The sequence below is a fragment of the Salvelinus namaycush genome, chromosome 23 (genome assembly GCF_016432855.1).
Source record: "Salvelinus namaycush isolate Seneca chromosome 23, SaNama_1.0, whole genome shotgun sequence".
Classification (NCBI taxonomy): Eukaryota; Metazoa; Chordata; class Actinopteri; order Salmoniformes; family Salmonidae; genus Salvelinus; species Salvelinus namaycush.
In genome coordinates this window covers 11,493,393-11,505,353 of record NC_052329.1, presented here as the reverse complement: position 1 = coordinate 11,505,353, position 11,961 = coordinate 11,493,393, and the positions used below count along the sequence as shown (strand labels likewise).

General features: G+C 41.7%; 1 protein-coding gene across 2 annotated transcripts; it reads right to left on the bottom strand.

The window, feature by feature from the left end:
* Positions 1–500: 500 nt before the first annotated feature.
* Positions 501–11,231, bottom strand: LOC120018080 (calcium-binding protein 39). Of its 2 annotated transcripts, none has more exons than XM_038961046.1 (9): positions 11,043–11,231; positions 6,377–6,532; positions 5,672–5,836; positions 4,947–5,065; positions 2,923–3,091; positions 2,718–2,777; positions 2,204–2,269; positions 1,668–1,811; positions 501–1,561 (listed from the first exon to the last, which is right to left on the bottom strand). In XM_038961046.1, exons 2-9 carry the CDS (start codon positions 6,488–6,490, stop codon positions 1,373–1,375), a joined length of 1,026 nt encoding a protein of 341 aa, XP_038816974.1. In that variant the 5' UTR covers positions 6,491–6,532; positions 11,043–11,231; the 3' UTR covers positions 501–1,372. The 2 variants fall into 2 exon arrangements, with proteins under 2 accessions (XP_038816974.1, XP_038816976.1); XM_038961048.1 differs by having other exon boundaries at positions 11,048–11,231.
* Positions 11,232–11,961: the final 730 nt, after the last annotated feature.

Below are 11,961 nucleotides of genomic sequence, written 5' to 3'. Positions count from 1 at the left end.
TGTGATGAGTTGGGGGTGCTTTGCTGGTGACAGTGATTTACTTAGAATTCAAGGCACACTTAATCAGCATGGCTACCACAGCATTCTGCAGCGATACGCAATCCCATCTGGTTCGCGCTTAGTGGGACTATCATTTGTTTTTCAACAGGACAATGACCCAACACACCTCCAGGCTGTGTAAGGGCTATTTGACCAAGGAGAGTGATGGAGTGCTGCATCAGTTGACCTGGCCTCCACAATCACCCAACCTCAACCCAATTGAGATGGGTAGGAAGAGTTGGACCACAGAATGAAGGAAAAGCAGCCAACAAGTGCTCAGCATGTGAGAACTCCTTCAAGACCATTGGAAAAGCAATCCAGGTGAAGCTGGTTGAGAGAATGCCAAGAGTGTGTAAAGCTGTCAAGGCAAAGGGTGGCTACTTTGAAGAATCTAAAATTAAGACTTTTTGGGTTACTGCATGATTCCATATGTTATTTCATAATTTGTCTTCACTATTATTCTACAATGTAGAAAATAGCACAAATAAAGAAAAACCCTTGAATGAGTAGGTGTCCATTTTTGACTAGTACTGTATAGCCATGTGTCAATGTTTCAACAAAATCTACAAAGCAAAAAAACACTAATGGCATATGTACACGTTCACCCTTTCCCAGAACAAAAAAAGAAACCCAATTCAGGCATGTACCGAAATAATATCTAGCATTTTATCCATACCATCTGCTTTGTGCTGTTTCACAACACCAATAGCTGCATGGTTCGGTGAGGCCATTTGAGAGCCCATTTTAAAATGCATCACTGTTGCGCACGATGAAGGCATAGATAAGAGTTGTAGCTGGTATGTGCTTTTTGCCGTCTGTGGCACTAAGTAGACAGGGCAAGACTGGAAATGTAATCTCTCAGCCAGCGTTTAGCCCCAAGCACAGCCATGGATCTGTCACATTTGAACAAGGCATGCAACCAACACCCCAATGTTCACTTTGCTAGTACCTTGCCATCTCAAGTTTTATGCTGATATTATAGCATTATATGTGTGTGCGTCAGAAGTCTGCATAGCGCTCAGATGTAGTAGATTTCATTGTTACTATTTGCTTGAATGACCTTTGTTGTGTTGTTGATGTTACTCTTCCACATGTCTTAATGTGCAGCATCTATTATGTTCAGCTCTTCTTTTTTAAAGGAGAAAAATAAATCAGAAGAAAAATCTAATGTCCGTTGTGTTGAACAGCAGAATGAGCTGGAGAATTCCTGATGACTTGATGTGGGTGCATTATTTTTTTGTTTCGTTTCCTCAAATGGTGGAAAAACTAGAACAGCAGCAGCTGCTGACATGTCTGTTATCCAGATGTTGTCTGGACACCTTAAACCCCTCCCTCAGGCCTCCTGGGGGGCTGGCCTCTTCAGATCTTTGATCTGTTTGACCAGATACGTCTTTTCATCGTTGAACTGTTCGTCCTCCGTCCTGTCGTTCTGGAACTTGGAGAGGAACTCGATGAGTTTGGTCTGGTTCTTCAGAAGAATGTCCAAGATGGGCTGTGTCTTGTTGGGGTTGGCCACAAACACCTACAGGGGAAGGAAGAGGACAAATGATTCTTACAATCCAACTCAACTCAATCAAATTGCACCGCCTACTATAGCCTTGTGCTAGTCTGTTTTTTATTTATTTTACCTTGAAGACGTGGAAGGCCTCAAACTGGATGTTGCGGCTTTTGTCCCGAAGAAGGTTCATCATTAGCTTGAGGTTCTCTGGCTTGCTGATGTATTTCGTCATGATGGTGAAATTGTGTCGATCGAGAAGAAGCTCTCCCAGCAACTAAATTGTTTCAGAGTGACAAAAAACATTAAGTATTAATTGCAATTACAGTCTGGGGTAGGTGAAAAAGTAATTATTTATTTAATGCCATGTTTGAACCATAAGATTCCACTAAAACTATATAAAATAGATTTAATCATTATAGTTGGGTTTACACAAGGCAAAGTGAAGATACTGCTATGCATTGGCAAAAATAGGAGAGGACGTTACCAGGCAGATGAAATCTAAAACCTACTCCATCCACAGGGTGGTGCTACATCGGTCAGCTTGCTGCTATTTTCAGTAACCAAACACCATGTAAGAGACCACCTCTATATTTAGCCATTAAAAACATACGCATAGAAATACTACATGAGAGGTGTTTACAACAGGAACAGAACCCACGTTCTTACCTTGAGGGACTGCCTTTTAGTCACGTAGTTCTCTGAGTGGAGTAACTTCTCATATTCACTGAAGAACTGGAGGGGAGAAAGACAATAATCGGAGTGAATGTCAAGCCGCTATTTCAGAGTGCATCTGCTTGTTTGAAAACTCAGTGACAAGCCAACTAGTGATCTTCCAGCACTGATAGACAGGGAGCTGCCTTGTATTCAGAACAGCCACATTGTGTCAAATGCCTGGCTTATATGTTAGGAGAAAAACAGTTCCTGAGTACTGTGCTGCCACTTGCAAGTTCATTTCCATATTCCCTGGTATACTTTTCATGGATCTCAGAGATGTCTCTGAAATAGTCAGACTGGGGTTTAGCACAAATAAACTCAGCTTGTCCTGGCGTGACCTCAGACTGTCTTAAAAAGCTCTGTTAACCGTGACAGGTTGCTATTCAGCGAAAGGAACATTTGAAGAAACGCGTCATGGAGATGTGTTCTTACCGGGTTACATTTCAATACAATGTGGAGGACTTACCCTGTCGTAATGCTGCTCCAGGAACTCTGCACTCAGAATCTTGTGTCTCGTTAGCAAGTCCTGGAAGAACAACACAGGTATTTTAACCAATGAGCTCAAAAACACAGGCCCTCTATTTAAGTCCCAAGAAACTCACAGTCCTAGAGGGTCTGAGATACAGTTCTAAGAAAAAAAAAATATATATTTTTCTTCTTCAAAAACTCACTTTAAAAGTGGCGAATGCGTCTGAAGCGATGTCGAACGTGGACATCTCCACGTATCTGAAGAAGTCGTAGAACTGCTCGGCCCCCAGGGTGATCTTGGCCAGTGGCTCGTGCCTGATACACTCCCTCAGCATGATGCCACAGTTCAGAGCGATCTCTGGAGACTCGTACCTGCCAGGAGGACATTGGAATAGGAAGGAGGTATCCAGTTAATACGATGCAAATAGGGTTGGGCGACTTCAACCTGTTGTATCGTGATTACGTACCCATAAAACATTGTGATATGATATCACCCTCCCCTATTGGCCAAACCCACACATTTATTTATATATTTTTTTACTCTATATATATTTTTAAAAACTGCTAAAAACGACATTTGGGCTACAACATGAAATGGAATGCAACTGGATGATTTATGATGAAAGATAATGTTGAAAGCCTGGTTAGAGGCCAAGAGCAGGCACATCTTTTATAATACTCCTTTCTGGTGGAGGAGCTTTAGCATGGAGCAGGTGTGTGTGTGTGTGTGTGTGGCGCGCTGTGATGGAGCAGTGACTGATGAAGAACTGTAGTGAGTGGTTTCAGGACTACATCATGAGCTGGATAGCAGTCTACAGTCTTCACAACTGAATAATAATTGCCTCAAAGTAATATAAAAATGCATAATATTGTTTGTTCTAACATAAAGCTGTGATTGACAATACCCAATGCCTAGTCTTAGGCTATAGAGACTTTCATTCATTTTTGAAAGCCACAACTTTAGTACAACACCATCGTAGGCTAGAATATTTGGGAAATAAGCGAACGTTCATAGCTAACTTGTCGTAAAGCTTTTATAATATACCTCCTACTAGCCTAAGAATAGGTTATTGGCCATTTGGTTTTCAACCTCGCTTGGAAGGATTTTCATGGTCCGCATTGATCATTTATTTCTTAATAAGCTTAAACTTGATTAAAACTGGTCATTAGGTGTTCTATAGGCTATTGATATGGTTTATTCTCCCTCATTATTAGTCCTCTGGCTACGTTTAGGCGATAAAAATAACAGATTGAACTCCTTTACATTGATTGATTATGAGAAAGCCATGCACAACACAATGAAGCATAGCCTTCAGTCATATTCATATAGCCTATCGAATGGAGAGAAAGAAGGGAATACAAGCCAAGTTTTAAAATAGCTAAACACAAAATGGTTAAGGAGTGTCCGGTATTTAAAAAAATAATGATCTATGTCTGGCCTTACATTCCTCTCTTGCTTTCCGTACCACACATTTATTGAAATAGGTTATAGCAAACAGGAATAGGACAATTACTCAGAATGTCACTTGTGTGCTGCTCTGCGAGAGTTTGTTCTTTACGGCAGGTACCAGTCAAGTTCAAATAGGCTAAACCATTGTTTGTCACATCACGATGCTATGGTAATAAATCGGGCCAACCCTAGACACAAGACTGCACACTACAACCCATGACACTGTAAATGACAGGACATTGAAATAGGATATAGGACATGGATCCCCTACTGGAAGCCCGCAGGGGATTTTATTTGGCCCCCCAGGTTTCTTATGGGGGGGGGCATAAAACACTACAAACACTGGAAATCAGCTCCAAGTAATTATTTCCACGCATAATACAGAAACACGTGATCGTATACAAATGTACACAAAGGTTTGAAATGTTTATGTTTCAGTCAACCATATCTATTTGAAGTCTACAAAGTATTTGTAATTATGTTCCGACCATCCGCTCCAGAACAAAATTATAATTATCCCTGATATAGGACACTGTCAATGTCTTCAGGTATTACTATCAATATCTGCTGTTTGTCCATTTCTGCAATATTTATCTTTCCATTTCGATTGATTTAATCCTTCTGTAAAGTGTATTGAGACAATGTGGTAATTCCCTTCAAATAAAACTTAACTTGACTGACTTAAAAGGTATCCACTTTTTACCTAACATAAAAGCACCACACCCCAACATTGTAAATAACAGGTTGTAGTGTAGGTTTAGGTGCCACAGACCTCACCCTTTGAGCAGCATGAAGAGGATGTTCTGCTGAGTGCAGAGGTACTCCACTGTGGGCGTCCGCGTCCCGATCTGACGTCTCAGAATGTTGTTGAAGATCTGAGCCACATCCTTCTTACCCTGATGGTGAACAGAAATGACAGAATGTTGGAAAGGTGTGAAAAATCACAAGGGGTCAGATTTCAAACAGACATGGTTTCCAGCAGTAGTTACTAAACAAAGTTCTCGTATTTTGAACTTCTAATAGTGAAGTTTTTCTGAATGCAATGTTCTTATACATGTTATGGTGACAAAACATATTCACCTATTAGCACCATTAGTGAATCGTCACATTTCAAAATAGTATCATTGAGTGGTTTTGCACCTATTATCAAATTCAGCCTCCCCATAGCAGGAATAGCCAAGACAGATGTCTCTTCTGATGGGTGAGAATGACACAGACCAACTGAATGATGAGGTTGAGCTTGTCAAAGAGGAGTCACACCACACTGACTCAGGCTGATAAGGTGACTCAGTGAAACACACACATAAGCAAAGAAAAAAAAGTGAAAGCCTGTCCATGTGCCAGTAAAAGAGAACAGTCAGTCTTGTCTTTTTCTGTACATTGACATAAAATGTCTCTCCGTCCCAAAGATACCCACCTTTCTAGTCAGCATCTCAAAAGAAATCTCTCATATCCCTGCATCTGTCTCAAAGACAGACAAACAGAAAGAAACAGTGTCTCACCTCAAAGTCGATGAGCTGCAGGTCAGCTACAAGGGTGCTGAGCAGGCCGCTGTTGTAGAGCTCCTGGGCCAGCTGGGCCACCGCCTCTGTCTGGGGCTCCTTCTCATTAGTGCCATACAGAATCTCCTTCATCGCCACCAGGCTCTTAGACACCTCCTCTGTGGCCTGGACACACACACAAAAAAAAGACAGAGACAGGAGAAATTAGCTCTCTACATTACATTAGCTAGCTCTCCATCAGTCACCATAGTGTTTTCTATGATCTAGCAAACACCCACCATCCTACGTTGTCCTGAAATGATCCCATCATACACTATTTTCAGTCTAGAGATGGCTTGTTATGAAAGAAAGGAAACTAAACCCTAAACAGGTTTTTGAGACCGACGTCTCTAGTCGTTCTCACGCCAACCCTAATCTAGGGCACCTAACTCTAATAATTGGCTGGTTGATAAACTGAATCAGGTTAGTTACAGCTGGAGTTGGCGAAGAAACATACAGGAGGGTATGTCTCCAGGAACAGGGTTTTAGAGCCCTGCTTGACACTGTAGTCAGTTCAAACTCAGAGGGACAGGTTTGAAATTCCCCACTCCATGGCTTCCATAGAATCTCTGAAGTCACTAGTCATGTTAGAGTAGTGGGAGAGAGGTTTACCTAGGAGGCACTCGTCTGTATCAGTGTGTGTGTGTGTGTGTATTGGTTGTTTACCTTCTCAGCCTTCTTGTCAGAGATGTCATGTTTCTCCAACACCGTCATGCTGTCCTTCAGGTTCTTGACGATGTCTGCCGGCGACTTGTGGGACTTGCCAAAGGGGAACGGCATGGTGGTGCCGTGGTCGACCAAGCAGCGAGTGCACAGTCCTACCTATCCACAGGGGAGAGAGAAACGATATCAACAACTGAAGGGGATAATGAAGGCAAGGGATCCGCAGAGAAAGACTAAACCAAACTGTGTGACAGAAGTTGTTCAAACTGCATCGGTACTGAGCTCTCTGAGTCAGTGAGGAGGAGCCAATCAGTACAAAGGTACTAATCAGACCTCTCCCATGAACCAACCCAGGGCCAGGAGTTTACCTGGGGACTATAATACTGGGCAGAGTACAACACACAAGGCAGGCAGCACTTATTACATGACTCACTATTCATCATACCGATACCAAGATACAACATAGCCTACTGATTCACAATTCATAAGTCATACTGACACTAAGATTCATAATGCTAAGAAACAACAGGTTGTAGAGGGGCAGGCTAAACAGATTGATCTGAAGACAGAAACAGCTGAAAGCAAAATGATTCTCACCTTCATACTGAGATTTGATATCAAGCATTAGAATCATTACTTTAATTGTGTGAGGTTGTTGAAAGGGCAGGCTAACTGCAGGAATTCTGTTTACTTTGTAACTATGGATTTTATTGATTGGTTTACTGACCAGTTGCATCATAAGGGGAGGTGACGTTGCTTGAGACATGACTGATTGTAATCATTGACCAGAGGTAGAATGTCCTCTGCCCTACCCTACTCCAAAGAGGCCTCTACATGACCCCTCATGTTGTTACCGGTACTTCTCCAGCCTCTCCCCAATAGTGTAGTTAACACACAAACACACCACTGTTCAGCCACATATCCTTTCTCTCAACTCACACCCCTACCCAGACAAACTAATGTGCTTATAACCTTATCTAGTCAGGGCGTAGAGCAGTGAGAGCCAGGGCAATGCATGAGCCCCTCAGTGGGACGTGTCAGAATTTCTGTCACTGAGCATTTATCTAGGACAGGGATGGGAAACTGGCATCCCTGGGATGAATTTCCAAATAAAAAAATATATAATAAATAAATAGGGAACTCAGGGTCTCATCTTACTGTTGTGAGTTAGAATAGTAGAATACACAGGGTGCAATTTCTACATTTGGTTGTGCATCAGCAGTTTCTCTTGCTGTGTCAGTCATTGATAGTCAGTCAATTTTTAGATTGACAAGTTAGTTTAGTGGCCAGCTATCTAAACTTGTTATCATGCTCAAATTACCGGCTTGGGGGCCCCATTTGATTTTGTTAGTTAGTCTCACTCATGTATGCCGTTAATGATATCTTTCTATCCACCCTATGTCAAAATGTTTAGAATTGCCGGAAATTGGCTGTAAAACCGCCAATTTTCCTCTCAGACCCATGGCAAAATGTAGTAGAATTGCATGAAATTAGTTCTAAAATCACGAAATCTTCTCTCCACCCAGTGGCAAAATGTGTAGAATTGCACAGGGGGAGCAGGCCCCCGAGCAACTGCGGCCCCTCATGGTTAGTTCCGTTTTTTTATGGCCTCCACCCCCATCAAAATTTCCACATTCCATGACCTACCCATTCACTTTTTATAATACAGGCCATAGCTGGATCTACCTACTGATATTAGGTAACTGGGACATGGGTGGGGTTATATATGCTGTATCACAGCTGTTCAAGGTGTCAATGACATCCCTGGTGTTAAATTTGGCTTCCTTGGTCTGGCAGAAGATCAGATAAGGAAGGGTTGAACTCACACCATGAAGGGATGGGTGTGCTGTTTGTATGGAAAGGGTGCAGAAAGGTGACCAAATTAAAAAGTCCCCCATTTATAAACAAACATGACGATACAGGTAGTCCAAAGACAGCTGAGGAAGTCTTAACTCTGTTCTCATATCGAGGCAGAGTTGAGTATTGATGACTGGTCGTGTGATTTTCTAGCAACAACATCGAGTCACCATCAGTCAATACTTGTAAAAATTGTCATTCTTAAAAATGCCTATCTGTACCTAAGTTGGTACCTAACTGCGGTCCTTCCGCAGGGTACTAAAATTCATACTTTTTATAAAAACTTGAATACAACCAACTTTCGTCAATTGTGTTGCTTAACTGGAGAAGCAGTGCCCTTGAAATACTACCTAAACTGAGATCCAATTGGCATAAGCACATTTGCACTGAGCAACACAAATTAGGAAAGTAGGTAGTTGTATTCAATAAAAGTATTGATTGATGGGCACTTATAATATTGTTGCTAGCAAATCATGTGACCCGTTATCAATGCTCAACTCTGCCTCGATATAAGAGAGTGGGGTTGAGTTGTCCTCGGCTATCAAAAGACAGCAAGGATTCCAATAGCAATGTTATGTGTACAGTCAAGACCAGTGAAGTTACTCCCAGAATGCAGTGGTGAAAAAAGTACCTAATTGTCATACCTGAGTATTTGGCTTTAAAGATACTTAAGTATGAAAAGTAAATGTAATTGCTAAAATATACTTAAGTATTAAAAGTAAAAAATAATTTCAAATTCCTTATATTAAGCAAACCAGATGGCACCATTTTCTTGTAAAAAAAATAAATTATTTATGGATAGCCAGGGGCACACTCCAACACTCAGGCATAATTTACAAACGAAGCATGTGTGTTTAGTGAGTCTGCCTGATCAGAGGCAGTAGGGATAATCAGGGAAATTATCTTGATAAGTGTGTGAATTAGACCATTTTCCTGTCCTGCTAAGCATTCAAAATGTAACAAGTACTTTTGGGTGTCAGGGAAAATGTATGGAGTAAAAAGCAGATATTTTCTTCAGAATTGTAGTGAAGTAAAAGTTAGCAAAAATATAAATAGTAAAGTACAGATACCCCCAAAAACTACTTAAGTACTACTTTCAAGTATTTTTACTCAAGTACTTTACACCACTGCCAAAATGCAGTGGATACTAAATGAGACAGAGGGTGATGTACCAGCTCGGTCTGTCGGTCATCTACTTTGGCAACCTGTTTCCAGGTGGGATCATCATCTGACCTGTGAACCCAAAGTCTGGCACAGTCTGGCTCAGACTCTGACCTATGTCTTGGCATGGCATCTACATTTAGAATTAGAACCCAGCACTGGAGCCAAGGATATAACCAACCAGCACTAAAGCAAGACCTAGCCTGGTCACATATGTGATGTGTCACATGTTAACAGATTGAAATTGAAAACACTGACATCTACCCCCGCCGCCAGTTTGAACTCTGGCTAATTCGATATTAATCTCAGCACACTTTTCAACTTCACCAGGTGGTCAATCCACCTTTCACTCACAGGCTAAAGTTTGTTAATGTAGGCACCACTTCTCTACTCCAGGGTTTCCACAACCCACCCCAATGGGTACACGTTTTGTTCCACCCCCCCTAACACTACACAGCTGATTCAAATAGTCAAAGCTTGGCGAGTTAGCTATTTGAATCAACTGTGTAGTACTAGGACAAAAAACAAAACGTGCACCCAGGGGAGGCCCCAAGATCAAGTTTGGGCAACTCTGCTCTACTCCAATGTGACCGCCTTTAGCATGACGTACACCAGCAGATAACACATAAGGCTGTTAAGTATTACCTAACTAGATAGGGAATAACTCATTCACAATTGTAGCTCTGCAGATTGCATGGTGCTTTTCCATTATGATTTTGGTACTAGTACATGCAACTCGTGTGAGACCGGTAGCCTGCTAGACTGGTATTGGTCCATAATTTAACTAGCACGGGCTAGCATTGGAGAGCTAAATTGGAAAATATCGTGTAGCTAACTAGTTAGTTAGCAACTGCATAGGTAGTTAGGTAACTAACTATTCACTACCACAATAAAACATTGCATCAACCGCTCATTGCCATATTAGTTTAGCTATCACCAGCAAGCGCACAGTGAACCGCACAATACAAAAGTGTCTGGTGAAGATGTCAGCCAGCGTCTGCGCACAATATTTCGTGATGGCTAGCTAACAAACTACTAGATCTAAAATGTTTGATAACTCGGATAACCTGTTATGCTAGCCAGTCAATGATTTGGTTAACGTACTATTTTAGTTTCATTATCAGATGATTTCAATCCGTGTCCATCAATTATCGTGCAACCCCTCCAGCCTGCCTGCCAACCAACGTTAGCTCATATTGTGGTCTATACGGGAGGCCTAAATACACAACAGGCCTTTAAATATGACTAGCTTGCTAACTTAGCTAAGACAACGGCAAAGCTTTCTGGCTAGTTAACTAGTTAGAAATCTAGTTAGCCAACTAACGTTAACTAGACAACCGTGCCAGCTAGCTACTGTACTAACTACTTTTGGCGATCCTGCTAGTTTTTTGTGTTCAAGGTCTTGCTAACTTATCGTGTGTAGCAGCTAGCTAGATAATATCTAGCTAGCTAACTTCATACTGATAAGTTACTGTAGCCAGGCTAACGTTAGCTAACAAATAACGTTGTATGCTTGAAAGCTTTTGACAGACCTCTGCTAGCTCGCTAACTTCGTTAGCTAGACAGCTATTTTAACTGCCTGGCGTTAGCGAACATTGTCCAATGTAGGCAAAGCAGCTAATTGTCATTTAAACGACACATAATATCAAACCTTACAAACTCGATCTTTTCACTCTCCACCGATGTGCTTGAACAGCTAACGGAAATGTAGCTATGTCCCGTTGGGTTATAAACTCCTTTGTTTTCCTTATTTGTCGCCTCCCCCTGTTTTAAATGTTTTATAGCTAGCTAGCTAGGTTTCCTAGTCCTTTTATGTGTACGAGTGGACTGGTTAGCAATGTGGTTGGGCATCGAGGTCTACCGCCCCTCGCTGGTCGTATAACGCTATAGCATCGGCACATGGGGCTCGCGAGTGTCCACAGGGAGGCACTCGTACACCAGGAAAAGAGTGCATGAATGATTCCACCAATGATGTATATAAATATGTGTATATCACAGGAGGCAGGACGGCTCATAATAATGTCTTGAACGGCGCTAATGGAATGGCATCAAGCACATGGAAACCACATATTTGATACCATTCTACTCCAGCCATTACCACAAGCCTGTCTACAATTAAGGTGCCACCAACCTCCTGTGGTGTATACAGTACATACATCATTGGAATCCACACACACCTAAAGAGGGCTAAGGTGAATCCACACACCCTAGACAAAAAGTATGTTTGGTGAGCAATTCTGCGTGCATGCTTTTTCTCTTTATTCTTGACTTCCCTGTGAGGCACAACCTTATTAAGGCACTCCGGGAGACCAATGTGTACAGTTCTCCCAGAGTAAAGAGGCTACACCTTATAAAGTTGTAATTAATGAAATAAGACCACTGTATTCTATTAGCTTTGGAGCCTTCCCAAAACCAAGACCGGCTAATCTGAGCAAAACAAACATCAGGATGGGATTTTATGTTTATTGAAAAATAGGATGAAAGAAAATGTAAATCCCTGACGTGTATGTCTGGCGCACATCTGTGTATGTGTATGTGTGTTTTGGGATCTCTGGCTGGGGTGTGATGAA